The sequence below is a fragment of the Neovison vison genome, chromosome 10 (assembly GCF_020171115.1).
Source record: "Neovison vison isolate M4711 chromosome 10, ASM_NN_V1, whole genome shotgun sequence".
Lineage (NCBI taxonomy): Eukaryota > Metazoa > Chordata > Mammalia > Carnivora > Mustelidae > Neogale > Neogale vison.
This window is the reverse complement of record NC_058100.1, coordinates 23,655,801-23,670,432: the sequence shown is the minus strand read 5'-3', so window position 1 is coordinate 23,670,432 and position 14,632 is coordinate 23,655,801. Positions and strand designations below refer to the sequence as shown.

The window sequence follows — 14,632 nt, the reverse complement described above, 5'->3', positions numbered from 1 at the left end:
AAAAAAAATTAAGCTAATTCAAAATTGTCAATAATTATTTCATATTTCTGATTAGAATATAAGCACCTGACACTTTTTTAGTTCTTTTGTAAGTTCTCTATCCAGTTATCAACAGAGGCTATTTCAAATATTCTTTTTTTTTAAATTAATTTATTTTCAGAAAAATAGTATTCATTATTTTCTCACCACACCCAGTGCTCCATGCAATCCGTGCCCTCTATAATACCCACCACCTGGTACCCCAACCTCCCCCCCCGCCACTTTAAACCCCTCAGATTGTTTTTCAGAGTCCATAGTCTCTCATGATTCACCTCCCCTTCCAATTTACCCCAACTCCCTTCTCCTCTCTAAGACCCCTTGTCCTCCCTGCTATTTGTTATGCTCCACAAATAAGTGAAACCATATGATAATTGACTCTCTCTGCTTGACTTATTTCACTCAGCATAATCTCTTCAAGTCCCGTCCATGTTGCTACAAAAGTTGGGTATTCGTCCTTTCTGATGGAGGCATAATACTCCATAGGGTATATGGACCACATCTTCCTTATCCATTCGTCTGTTGAAGGGCATCTTGGTTCTTTCCTAGTTTGGTGACCGTGGCCATTGCTGCTATAAACATTGGGGTACAGATGGCCCTTCTTTTCACTACATCTGTATCTTTGGGGTAAATACCCAGGAGAGCAATTGCAGGGTCATAGGGAAGCTCTATTTTTAATTTCTTGAGGAATCTCCACACTGTTCTCCAAAGAGACTGCACCAACGTGCATTCCCACCAACAGTGGAAGAGGGTTCCCCTTTCTCCACATCCTTTCCAACACATGTTGTTTCCTGTTTTGTTAATTTTGGCCATTCTAACTGGTATAAGGTGATATCTCAATGTGGTTTTTTTTTTCCAATTTATTTATTTTCAGAAAAACAGTATTCATTATTTTTTCACCACACCCAGTGCTCCATGCAAGCCGTGCCCTCTATAATACCCACCACCTGGTACCCCAACCTCCCACCGCCCCCCCACCACTTCAAACCCCTCAGATGGTTTTCAGAGTCCATAGTCTCTCATGGTTCACCTCCCCTTCCAATTTACCCAAAAGCTCAATGTGGTTTTAATTTGAATCTCCCTGAAGGCTAGTGATGCAGAACATTTTTTCATGTGTCTGATAGCCATTTGTATGTCTTGATTGGAGAAGTGTCTGTTCATATCTTCTTCCCATTTTTTGATATGTTTGCCTATTTCGTGTGTGTTGAGTTTGAGGAGTTCATTATAGATCCTGGATATCAACCTTTTGTCTGTACTGTCATTTACAAATATCTTCTCCCATTCCGTGGGTTGCCTCTTAGTTTTTTTGACTGTTTCCTTTGCTATTTCAAATATTCTTTTTCTCAAAACTCTTCTTCTATTTTCCATCTCATTCTCACCATTGAACTTGGCTTTTATGATACAGAAGTTAAAAAAAAAAAAAAAAGTGGAGGGAGGAATAGATCCAGACAAATAAGAATTTTCTTTAAATTTTGCCACCAAACCACCTACAAATCTACAAACATTCATTTTTGTCACAAAGATAATGTGTCTTTTAACTTTTAATATTTTTAAAGATTTTATTTATTTATTTATTTATTTATTTTAGAAAGAGAGCAAGCAAGTGGGGGAAGGAGTAAAGCAGGAGGAAGAGGGAGGACAGAATCTCAAGCAGACTCTATGCTGAGTGCAGAGCCCCTCACAGGGCTCCATCTCACAACCCTGAGATCATGACCTGAGCCGAAACCAAGAGTTGGACACTTAATTGGCTGACCCACCTAGGTGCTCCAACTTTTAATATTTTAATAGTAATGACTTCACTTACTACCTCCTCTGGGACCTCACTTTTTATTTTAATTCATCCTTATTACCTAACTTTATTTTTTCTCAAAATCATTGGTTCGTTTCTCCTCCCTTTGTCTCTCTGTCTGTCTCTGTGTGTCTCTTTTTTTATTTCTACACACACACACACACACACACACACATACACCTGGACCTCTTGGATTGACATCTTCACAGGTAAATTCCTTGAAAGGGTTGTCTTCAGTTGCTGTTTTGAAATCTTATTGTCCCCTCATGCCTTTGCCCAGTTTAGTCTGAAATCTGTAGTCCTTGTATCACTACTCTGGCAAAATCACCACTCTGTCACGAAATCCAGTTTTCATCTTCACAACATGGGATGGTATTGACCATGTTCTTCTGCTCCCACAGATTGACTTGCCCTCCAAAAATTGATGATTCTTTTATATTAATCATTAACTTATATTTCTCTTCACAGCAGTATACTGGTTATTTATTTCTGCCTGGATGTCTCACAGGAAAAAGCAACACAGCATATTCAAATTCAAGTTATCTGTATGCCCTCATTCAAAATTACTTCCTCCTCCATTTTCTGGCTAAAAAAATAGATGACACAACATAGTTTGTAAAGTCACAATCCTGACGATTCTCTTCCTCTCCTCTCATATCTCAGAATCCATCAATTCTATTAATTCAGATAATCAAGTATCCCTGAAAGTCATTCCCTTCTTTCTCCCCACTGTCTGTGTGATCATGGTCTGAATCTCCATCATTCTTCCCCTCAACTGTAGAATCACCCCCTGCCCCCCAAGCTTCTCTCCATGCCTCCATGCTGTCCTGCACTCTTCTCCACCTTGCAACCAGAGTTATAATTTTTACATAATATTGATAGTGTCATTCTCCTACATAAATAATTTGAATTACTGGGGTGCCTGGATGGCTCAGTTGGTTAAGTATTAGGCTCTTGATTTCAGCTCAGGTCATGATCTCAAGGTTGTGAGATCAAGCCCCACATTGGGTTAGTGAGGAATCTGTTTGAGATTCTCTTCTTCTCTCTCTCTCTCTCTGTACTCTTACCCTACATGTGTGTATTCTCTTTATCTGTCTCTAAAATCAATCAATCAATCAGTCAATTACATGAATTGCTTATTATCCAAGGGAAAAAAATCTAAATTTTATATTACATGGCTTATAATTTGGATAACCAAAACTTCTTGTTTGCATGGGGCACTCCCAGTTATTCCAGCACAGTCCCAGTTTATATATGTTGTCCTGGTGTCATTACTGAAGATCACACCCTATGACTCTTAAGAGTGTCCTAGTTCAGGGCTACCTGGGCGGCTCAGTTGGTAAGCATCTGCTTTAGGCTCAGGTCATGCTCCCAGTGTCCTGGGATTGAGTCCTGCATCAGGCTCTCTGCTTGGCGGAAGCCTGCTTTCCCTTCTCCCACTCCTCATGCTTGGGTTCCCTCCCTTGCTGTGTCTCTCTCTGTCAAATAAATAAAATTAAAAAAAAAAAAAAAAAAAGGGTATCCTAGTTTAGAAGATAAATCGCAGTCACTTTACTTAAAGTTCTTTTTTTTTTTAAATAATTCCACTTCAATTTTCTAGTCTTGTATTTTACTGTCCCTTCAATCACATTACTAAGTCCCATTCATACTAAATTCCTTTCAGTCTTCACTAATTGTTTTTCACCAGTGGACCTCAACACAAGAAGTTTCTTCTGACAGAATCTACTCCCTAGCCCCCAACTTTGCCTAGGTAACTTCTTCTAATCCTTTGTCTCAGTCTCAGTATCATTCTTTCTGAGACATATTCCATGGCCCTGCTTGGACTGTAGATAGAACCACAGTGTCTGTATCTGTAATGGGGGTACAATTAATTGCCTCATAATGTTCAGATGTAGAATGGGTGTATAAATAATTGCCTCATAATATTCAGATATAGATTAATTGAGATAATGGCGAAGTGCTTAGGACACTGCTTTGTGTTGAGTAAGCATTCAATGAGTAATAATTACTAGGAGTTGTAGTACTACTAGTAGTAGTAGTAGTGGCAGTGGTAACATCATTTAAAAACTCTCAATATCTTTCATATAATAGATGTTTAGTTAATGTTGATATTAATGTTGAATTGAAAAAATAATATGCTAGGTCAATAACAAACAGGGTCACCTAATGGACTGTGTTAGGTCTCCCTGTTTGTTATTGACCTAGCGTATTATTTTTTATAGTAGTCCTACTGATTTTTTCCCATTATTAACCTTTACTCAAAGTACCTAATATGTGCCAGAAACTCTTATAAGTTTCTATGATAAATTAATGAACAAATAGATAAAGATCCCTAGCTCACAGATCTTACGTTCTATCACAGGGGAGACTGCCAATAAACAACACAGAAAAAATAGGGAAATAATTGAGTGTGTTAGAAGCTAAGGTCTTTAAAGAAGTGATCAAATTAAAATGAGGTCATTAGAATGGGCTCTAATCCACTATGACTGGTGTCCTTATAAGAAGAGGAAATTAGGACACAGAGACACATCCAAGGAAGACAACGAGAGGAGGCATAGGCAGAAGATGACCATCAACCAGCCAAGGAGTGAGGCCTAGAACAGACCGTTCCCTCACAGCCCTCAAGAAACCAATCCTGCCAACACATGGATTTTAGACTTCCAGACTCTAAAACTATGAGGCAATAAATTTCTGTTGTTTAAGCCACCCAGTCTGTGGTACTTTGTTATGACAGTCCTGACAGACTAATGCAAATAGTATTGGAGAAACTGACTAGAAACATTAGGAAATAAGTAGAATGACATAGGTTTAGTCACCAAACAAAACAGTGAAAGATAGTGGTGATAGAATCTGAAGATATGGGAAAAAGCTGGGATTTTAGAAAGGATAAAAGGAGAAGAGTCTAAAAGAGACGATGACCACACTGAGGGTATTTACCCATCACCTTTATAAGAGTCAGGTTTGTTAAGGAAAGGAAATGTTCAAAGGGCTTGTTTCTGTAATTGTGACTACTTTTTGAATTGTGTCTTCCCTGCTAGATTCTTCCTCATGATCATATCCCCATGCACAGCTTGGGACCAGGTATCTGCTTTGGCAAAATAATCGGGAAGTGACCACATTTCCCTGTGTTGGGCAGAAAAAATGATAAAGAGGTAGTTGGGGGGTGATGTGAAGTCACATGTATTTGGGGAGTGGGGTTAAAAGATCACAATTTCTTAGGAAGCCAGAAGGGATTTAATGCCCAAAACATGAGTAGGAATTAACTTCACATAAATGGAAGTATTTCTGTTTCCTTCTAAGCAGAAATAAAGGAACAAAAGTTTGGTGAAACTCTCATGTTTGTTTGAAGTCAGGGAATTGAAGATTTCTTCTATGATAAGTTCTGTTTTCTTTCTGAACTCAACAGTGTAGTCATGTGCAGAGGATAAATATACATGTGAATTTTAACTTAAAGCCTTAGGATGTAAATAATGGCTTATTTTTGTAAATCAAATTTGTAAAATTTAATTTTTAATCAATTCCATATACCTACTAAATAGAAAATATCATCTTATTTTCTCTAGGAGCCTCATTCAGCTCTTGCCCAAAGATTGAATTATAGATTAATCCTTATTTATGGTGTTCAAAAATTGGTTGACCATAGAGTTTCTGATGACAACAATCTTTACCTTTGCTCTGATACTGAAATTGCTAAGTGCTGGTCCCTACATCCTTTTCTCAGAAACAGCTGTTCTGGGAATGTTCATATATGCCTGTCACATGAAGGCTTTCACACGAACTACAGACACACTAGGGCCCCTCACCTATTAATCTGAGTTTTGTGTATATAGAGAGGTACAAGTCTCTGAAACTTAACCCCCCAAATTTATTCAGTTTTGAGGAATTCTCGGATATTCTCATCAGACTTGTGCTACCAACTCTCACCCTCAAAACATTTCCTGTTTATCCCTCCTTCTGTGGAGACTTCTGATTGCCTCAGAGGTTTTAGAAATCAATTGCTGACCTCTCTTTCCATGATGCAAGAAAAGAGAGGCCAAAATCCATTAGTTTTATTCCCACTTTAAAAACTTCTGCTATAATAGTAAAGGAGGTGGCAAGGTCAGAGGTTTGAGAGAAGTGGCAGGTGTTTTAATAGTTGCTTCAAAAGGGACAAAGTGAGGTCTAAGGGGTTTTAGAAGGATGACCAGGTATTAGTGCGTAAATGAAGTGAGGAGTGGCACTCCTCATGATGGCACTCATCGGTTAGACTGTATTATTTTCTTCAGAAGGGGAGACATCAGCTTTCCATAAATTGATGTTTAAATTAATCTTGAAATTCCAATTAAATAATTCCAAAGGAATTTGTTTCTTCTATTTACTGGGGACTACCCCCCAGTATGCAAAAGCCTTAAGCTATTTAAATTTGCTGTTGCTACAGCCTCAAGGTACTTCCACAGCTTGAGTACTCACTATTGTCTTTTGAGTAAAAAAATCAAAGGTCATGACTTCAAAGTTGCCTTCCAGACCACCTGGTGAAAATTCATTCCTCCTCCTGTTCATCACATTATTTTGTTTTATTTTCTGCATGTATTTATTACTATCTAAAATGACTGTTTTCATTTATTTGTCTACTTGGTTATTTTAAAGATAAGTGCTTATGTGTAGAAGCATTATTTTGTTCCCTTATTCCCTATATATCCCAAGTGCCTAGGATAGTGTTTTCCATGCAGTACATAATAAATATTTGTGAAATAAATATAAAATATTAATGGTTCTAATATTTTAAAAAGCAATTACAAATCAGCAAGAGAATAATAACAAAATGGGGGGAAAGAATGTAATGAGAAATCCACTATATTGAAAAGGCCAAAATTTTATTTGTTAATTTTATGTAAATGTAAATTGAAACAAAGTATTTTTTTCACTTTAAAAATCTAAGTATTGGGGCGCCCGGGTGGCTCAGCTATTAAACATCTGCCTTTGGCTCAGGTCATGATCCCAAGGTCTCTGGGATCGAGCCCTGCATCGGGCTCCCTGCTCGGTGGAATGCCTGCTTCTTCCTCTTCCACTCCCCCTGCTTGTGCTCCCTCTCTCACTGTGTCTCTCTTTGTCAAATAAATAAATCTTTAAAAAAAAAAAAAATCTAAGTATTTTAGGGTTTCATAAGTCTTGTGTTTTGTGCAATAAGCTAGACTCAGCAAACACATTTTGCACAAATGCAGAATTTTTTTAATCCATGTAGGTAAAAATGTCCACACGGAGAAGAAATAATCTTGTAGATTAAAGGGTAAACAATAACAGATTTCCCGGTTACACTGGTTGTATTTCATTTTGTTCATTTAATGGTTGATTATCATCTGGGTGGCAAATACTTTGATGGATTTTTATGTTTCTTTGTTGCAGGTACTGTGGCTATAGACTTGCAAGACACAAGCTGTAGATCAACAAGCGGCCCCACACTGTCTCTTCCTACAGAGGGAAGCAAAGAAATCAGAAGACCTAGCATTGCTCCCGTTTTAGAGGTTGCAGATACATCATCAATTCAAACATGTGATCTTCTAAGTGATCAATCAGAAGATGAAACTACAGCAGATGAAGAAACTTCCTCAAACTTAGAGTATGTTTAGATATTCTAGAAGAGTTGTAAGATTTACTGGGATTTATGCTACTCTGGGGCACTAATGTCCTTACCTTTTATATATCCGAGAATCAATTCCACATGCTTCTAACAAAACACCCTTCCTATTAGCCAATATCTCCATTACCTATAAAGTATTTTAAGACCTCAAATTTCTGGCTTCAACATGTATTTCCAGGATCAGTGTTCTCTAAATTATCTTTTATCCTTAAAGAAAACACATCAATCAGTATTTTCATGATATAAGATGCATTTTCATGATTGCATGTTTTTGTTAATTATATTGTATTTCCTACTTTTAATTTATTTCCTTTCATGTCCATATTGAAGATCAGTCAATTATTCAGTGACATGTAGTGCAGGTTTCCTCCATTAAATTTCCCTTCCTTATCTTACATAGGTATTTTTCATATGGTATACATCAGTAATATTTTGAATGAATGAATACATGAAGTACTAGTTCTCTTTACTATGCTTCCATAATACATAGTGCCAGTGTACATGCTATTAATCACATTTTAATCTTCAGTAGGATTTGTTTACTTGTCTTGCTCACATAATATATTGCTGTTTCTTGAGGGAAACACAGGGGTCAGCAGTCTTGACAATGGAGTCTAAAAGAGTTTGTTTTCCATGTCAGTTCCACCCTATACTGGTTATGTGCAAGTGACTGATTAAACAATCTGAACCACGGTGTCTATATCTGCAATGGGGGTATAATTACTGCCTCATAATGTTCAGATGTAGATTAATTGAGATAATGGAGAAGTGCTTAGGACACTGCTTTGTGTTGAGTAAGCATTCAATGAGTAATAATTACTAGGAGTTGTAGTACTCCTCCTACTACTACTACTGGTAGTAGTACTAGTACTAGTAGTAGTAGTAGTAGCAGGGGCAGTGGTAACACCATTTAAATACTCCCAATATTTTTCATATAATAGATGTTCAGTTAATGTTGAATTGAATAAAATGAACTGAAATATAATTGAAACTTTAAAAAATTCTTCATTTAATCCTTCACACTTAAAAGAAATTATTACAAGGAAGTTTAATGTTCCCACAGAACACAATCCACTCTCCAGAAAATCAGTACCACTCAAATATATTTATAAAATATTCGATGGTAACAAGGAGAGGTTTGACTCTCTAAATGATGTGTGGTATGATTGAAATTCTTTCTTTACATGTCCTTCTGAAAAGATTCGGAGGTGGGTTTTTTTTTTTTTTTTTTCCCTAAGCAAACTGAAAAAGATATTGAAATAATAGTGGAGATTATCAACTTCTAAATTTGCAAAATGTGCACCATTTTACTCTCCGAGCTAATAATGTCTGGAAAACAGTTTAAACTAGGCTGAAATTTCTTGTTTAAAAGAGAAGAGTTTTCATAGTAGATAAAGGAATCTTGCCTCTACCAAATTATGTTTTCTTTCTTAACTTTCATTTATTCTTCTTTTTATAATAGTTTTATTCTGAAAATTAATATAGTCGTAATGTGCATACAGGTGGCTACTTTTGTTAAGTCAACAAATAATTATCTTTGATAATATTTTAAGCATGATTCCAACAATAGTCTGTTTTGGGGGAGCATATGAATTTTTAACTCAGTTGTTTACTCCTTTGTGGTTATGTATTCATGACTAATGAATATTAATGGAATAAATCATAATAAGTCATTTTGCTTTAAATGTGTTTTATAAAAATTAATAGTGCAATTTAAAAAATCTATCTAACTCTTTTAAATCAAGGAATGGCAAGCTTTTTCTAGAAGGAACTAGCTAATACTTTAGACTTTATGGACCATATAATCTTTGCTGCACCAATCCAAATATTTTTGAATTGCCCATAGACAATACATAAAATGAATGAACATGGCTATATTCTAAAAAAACTTCACTTGTGGATATTTAAATTTTAATTTCATGTAATTTTTATGTGACATGAAATATTCTTCTTTTTTATTTTTTCCACCCATTTACTTAAAAATTTTTTTCCAAACATTTAAGATTAAAAAAGAACAAAAAAAACAAAACAAAACAAGAAAACTTTTAATTCGCAAAACCAGCTGATGGGCCAGATTTGATCCAGTTTTCTTATCCCTAATCTTAACTATTTCTTTATCAAAATGTAATTACAACATAAAGGGGTGCACCATACTTTATCAAAATAGAGACACATGGCTATCACTTAATTGTCCAACTATGTGTGTTTTCTTCAAGGCAACTCAAATATTTCATATTGTTTTACAGATATGCTAAAGGCTATCCACCTTACTCTCCATATATAGGAAGTTCACCTACTTTTTGTCATCTCCTTCATGAAAAAGTGCCATTTTGCTGCTTAAGACTAGACAAGGTAAGCAATTGTTATTTTCTCTGAAACTGAAATTATGGCATTTTGTAATTACATATATTTAAATAATTTTGTGTAGTCTTTTGACTAAAATATGTTTAAAGAACATTATCTTTTCAGATGTAAATGCAATACAATAAATGGTGAATTGTACTTTCTTAACTGTACTAAAGATCACCCAAATGCTTTCCCCTTCTACTTAAGTAGTGGAGGACTCAGTCAGTCATGTTTTTAAAGAGAAAAACATAGGTGCCAGAACCTCAGACCTATGAACTCTCAACATCCAGAGTCTTTCAAAATCACTTTGGCCCATTGTGCACTATTTTGCAAGGCTTTTTTTTTTGCCTCGAAGCTTAATGTGGACTTGCTTGGCATGGTGAAATGCACTTGTCTATGTGTTAGCCAGAAAGATTCGTTATTGATTAGACTGAAAACTAGTGTCTGTTTTGTGGTTATTATCTCCTTTTCTAAAGATTTTACTGTAGCTCTTGATTTTTGCTTGGATGTTCTAAAGGAGCCATTCAAAACAGAAAGATTACAAGAATGCAGACATTTTAAAATCTCTTTCCCAAGATGGCTTGGGCATGACCTCTATAAGAGTTTGTTCTCTTAATGAATAAGAAAGCAGATAAGAAGATTCTCAAACCCTACACCTCCAAGAAATTAAAATGTGCTGCTAATTCTAACCAGGAATATATTCTTTTACTCTAAATTTTGGCGTTAACGAGAGTTAAAATCCCAGCTCTCTGCTTACAGGATTTGCATTTTGGGCAAATAACTTTGCCATTACATTTCAGTTTCCATATCTATAACATGGTTGTAATTACAAGCCTCGATGGTTCTCGTGAGAATTCTATAAATTAGCACAACCAAAATGCTTCACACAGTGCCAGGAAGTTAATAAATGCGTAGGCACCTAATACATTCTATTAATATTCTTGCTACTACTACTTTTTAATAAGATAAACATCATGAAGCCTGGCTGTTACTGTCACTCTTGAGGAAGAATAGTGGAACATTAGAGAATCTTTGCCATTGCTCCTAAATATTCCTCTGTGTCCATTAAGATGTCCCTCTCTCAATATCTCAATGCCTTTTTTTTTTTTTTTTTTGGTCCTTTTGGTCCTTTGTTTTAACTTACTATCTGAAGTATTTGATACTGCTGACTAGCTGTATCTTTTTGGTAACAGTAGTAAATCTTAAGCTTCAGGACCCCTTTACCTGTATTAGCCCTTTCTAAGGACCTATGAATAATTTTTAAAATTTATAAATTTGTGATATTTGTGTTATTTCCTTAAAGAGGATCCCCAAGTAACATAAGCCTCAGGCACCACAAAACCTGATTAGCATTTTTAAAAAATTTTTATTTATTTATTGGAGGGCGGAGCAGGAGCAGGGGGAGAAGCATCCTCTCCTCTGAGCAAGGAGCCTGATGTGGGACTTGATCCCAGGACCCTGGGATCATGACCTGAGGCAAAGGTAGCTGCTTAACAGACTGAGCTACTCAGGTGTCCCTGCATTTTACTTTTTAACTCAGAATTCAGGAGAAAAAACACACTGGGAGATCAAAGATTTAAAAATGACTTATCTCCACGCAGGGAACCTGATACAATCGAAAAGCTAAACTTTCTGAGATAAGGATTGGATTGGCAAAGAAACAATAGAGGGTCTTTTAAAGCAAAGACTCAGAGCTGTCTCTTTACCATATTAAGAAGACAAAATTTCTGAATGCTGTTGACTGGCAGATGACCTCGGGTATTATCCTCTATTTATCTAGCATTAGGCCGGCTGGAGGTGCTGGTCTGTTACGTAGATAAATGCCTACTTTGCAGTCAGGAGATGGGATTATACAGTCAATCCTACTGCATCTGTAAAGTGTGCGAATTGGGATTACTTGCCCAGTTCATTCTGCAACAGTATCAACAAAAAGGTTCCTGATCAAGGTTTATCAACACTAATGCCCCTATTTTCTTGTTTTGTTTAGTTTTTTCTTTCTAATTGAGCTACTTCTGAATAACCTAAATTAATTAATTGTTTTTCTTCATTTTATCTCATAAATATTGAAATTCTTAATACCTCAACATCACTCGTCACTCTTCTCCGTCCATGACCTCTTTGTGAGTGACCTTATTCATTCCTTCATGTGGTTGCAGATCCTACTTATATTAGTAATTCTTCAATCATACTTCCAATGAAGGCTTATTGTCTCCTTTTTAAAAAATCATTTCCCCTTTTCTTCATTCCCTTTTTATGTCTAAACCTTCTGGATTCATTTTCCTACTGATTACAGCTTTTGAAATTTACTTACTAAAGTCCTATTAGTGTTAAGTTGTGCCAATTTTAGTTTCCCTAGAAATGCCCTTATTCTTGAAAGACAGTTTTCCTGGGTGTCCAATTCCGGGATGAGTTTTCTTTTTCTTTTCCCACATTAGAATTTTATTTTCTGCCTTATGGGATCCATGTTGCCATTGAACAGTTGGCTCTCATTCTAGTTTGTATTCTGAAAATTAATGGTGGTCTCTCTTTTCAGTCTGGCTCTCTAAGATCTGACTGTCTCGTTGTTTTGCACTTTTATTACCATACCTCTGAAGCTGAATTTTTATTTATTTATTTGAATTAGGGATTTGCTGGAATTCCAGAACCTGAGGTTTTGAATATTTCATTAATTCTAGAAAATCCTTAGTTAATATTTACTTGAATAGGTCTTGTTTCTGATACTTTAAACTCACTTTCAGGTGTTCTGCTTAAATATATGTTAGACATTGTCATACTAGCTTCCAAGTATCTTAATTTCTCCATACGACTTTATATCTCTTTTCTTAGCACATTCTGAGTAATTACATCGATGTCTGCAGTTGACCCCTTCACATGTGTCAAATGTGCAATCTAACCCATTGTTTGAGTTTTTATTTTTACTTGTTATACTTTTTAGTTCTAGAAGAGAATATGTGTATTTCTTTTAACATCTACCGAATATATTAAGTAGCCTCCTGCTCTTTGTTCATACTTTATATTTCTTTAAACATAGTAAACACATTCATTTTTTCTGTTCTAAATCTAATAACAACAAAACCTGTAGTCTTTGTGAGTCTAATTCTATTGTTTATTGTTTCTGCTGACTCATGGTGCCTTCTTCCCAACAGCATTTTGTAGTTTTTTATTGAAGGAAAAAAGTAGAGAATATTCCAGAATTGGTGATGAATCCACAGAGAATCAACTAATCTCAACCCGAATAAAAAGAAACCCACACAGAGACATAGAAAGATAAAAGGGCAGAACACGAAAGCAGTTCTCCATGCAGATAATTTAGTTTAAAAGACTCTTGGTTTAATAATGCTAAGTCCAGTGAGTACTAGGTCTCTAGAAAATAGCAAAATAACCTCAGAATAACAATGAGTTTTGATAATGTATTGTTACTCTCTGGACTCTGATAATGTATTGTTACTGTTTTGTTGTTAGTATTAATATTGGTATTTTACTTTTGTGTATTTCTGTTATTATCTTGCCAGCTCAGGTATATGTTTAGACAATTAAGGGTTTTCTTTTTTTGTTTTTTAACAACAAAGAAAATCTTTCTCGGTATCCATCCCTTTAGATGTTCAGTACTTGGAAAGTTCCAAGGTCATTTGATGATAATATTATTATCTTTCTGGAACTCAAAGTCAGAGGTAGTTTTTTTCTAGCTTTCTTGAAGTATGACTGACAAATAAAAATTGTGTATATTTAAAATATATAACATGATTTTTTGATATACATACACATTATGGTAATTTTTAAATATAGGTATCCAGATGTCATTGAGCAATATGTTTTAGTTTACAGTAGAGCATGTGCACACACATATTTCTGACTTTGTCTTCCCCCATATTAAGCTACACACTTACAATTCATTTGCCTTGTCCATGCATACCTTCACTTCTTGAAATAGGCTGGAGAATGGGGCATGGAAAAATGTAACTATTTTCAAATTTGTTATAAAATAAAGGATTTGCTAGGTTAGATTAATTTTACTCTTCCATATATCCTAAATTTTTTCAGCAAATTTTAGCGGAGTGTAAAAATAGCATTTCTTTGTATAATTTTTCTTCTCTAGAGTTGCCAGCATAACTACTATGAGGACGCAAAAGCCTATGGATTCAAAAATAAGCTAATTATAGTTGCAGCTGAAACAGCTGGAAATGGATTGTATAATTTTATTGTTCCTCTCAGGGCATATTATAGACCAAAGAAAGAACTTAATCCCATAGTACTGCTATTGGACAATCCGTAAGTATATTTTAAAATACCCACACAAGACAAAGAATTTTTAATATTATATCAAAAATAATTTATTCTAATTTGCTTGGGATATTTTAAATCAGATACATTATGGCGCATGATTCATTGGGAGATATATTTTGTGCTATGGTACAAAACAATCATTGAATATGGTTGTTTCACAAATACTACTTAAAACATCACTGGAACACTCTGAGCTTTTTATTTAAAACTATGTTGCAAGTGGTCATCACTCAATACCAATGGGAAACATGCCATTGAAATAATTACAGTTATTTTCCTTAAATTAATCAACTAGCCTGGAAAATTTCTGCCAAAACTGGACAATTTTTTTGGTCTTTCTAAAGAACCGTTAATTATCAGCCAAGCATATTAATGATCCATTCTTATGTTATACTGTGATACATCATCATAACTTATTGTGATTCTTCCACTGTTAAAACATATATTCTATAACACAATATGAATAATTAATGCTTTACCATGCTCATTTATTTTGAAAATGTTGGATTGATATACTCTTGTGAAATAAGACTACTTAAGCATTTAAAATTCCTCATGCA

The 14,632-nt window shown here is 35.1% G+C and overlaps 1 protein-coding gene across 9 annotated transcripts in view; it reads left to right on the top strand.

Moving 5' to 3' along the window:
• KCNT2 (potassium sodium-activated channel subfamily T member 2) overlaps positions 1-14,632 on the top strand; it is a 363,831-nt gene that overhangs the window by 260,117 nt on the left and 89,082 nt on the right. For all 9 annotated transcript variants that reach the window (XM_044266873.1, XM_044266869.1, XM_044266868.1 and 6 more), the window contains exons 17-19: positions 7,208-7,421; positions 9,689-9,794; positions 13,885-14,057. In XM_044266873.1, coding sequence (XP_044122808.1) covers positions 7,208-7,421; positions 9,689-9,794; positions 13,885-14,057 — 493 coding nt within the window. The remainder of the gene's footprint in view (positions 1-7,207; positions 7,422-9,688; positions 9,795-13,884; positions 14,058-14,632) is intronic.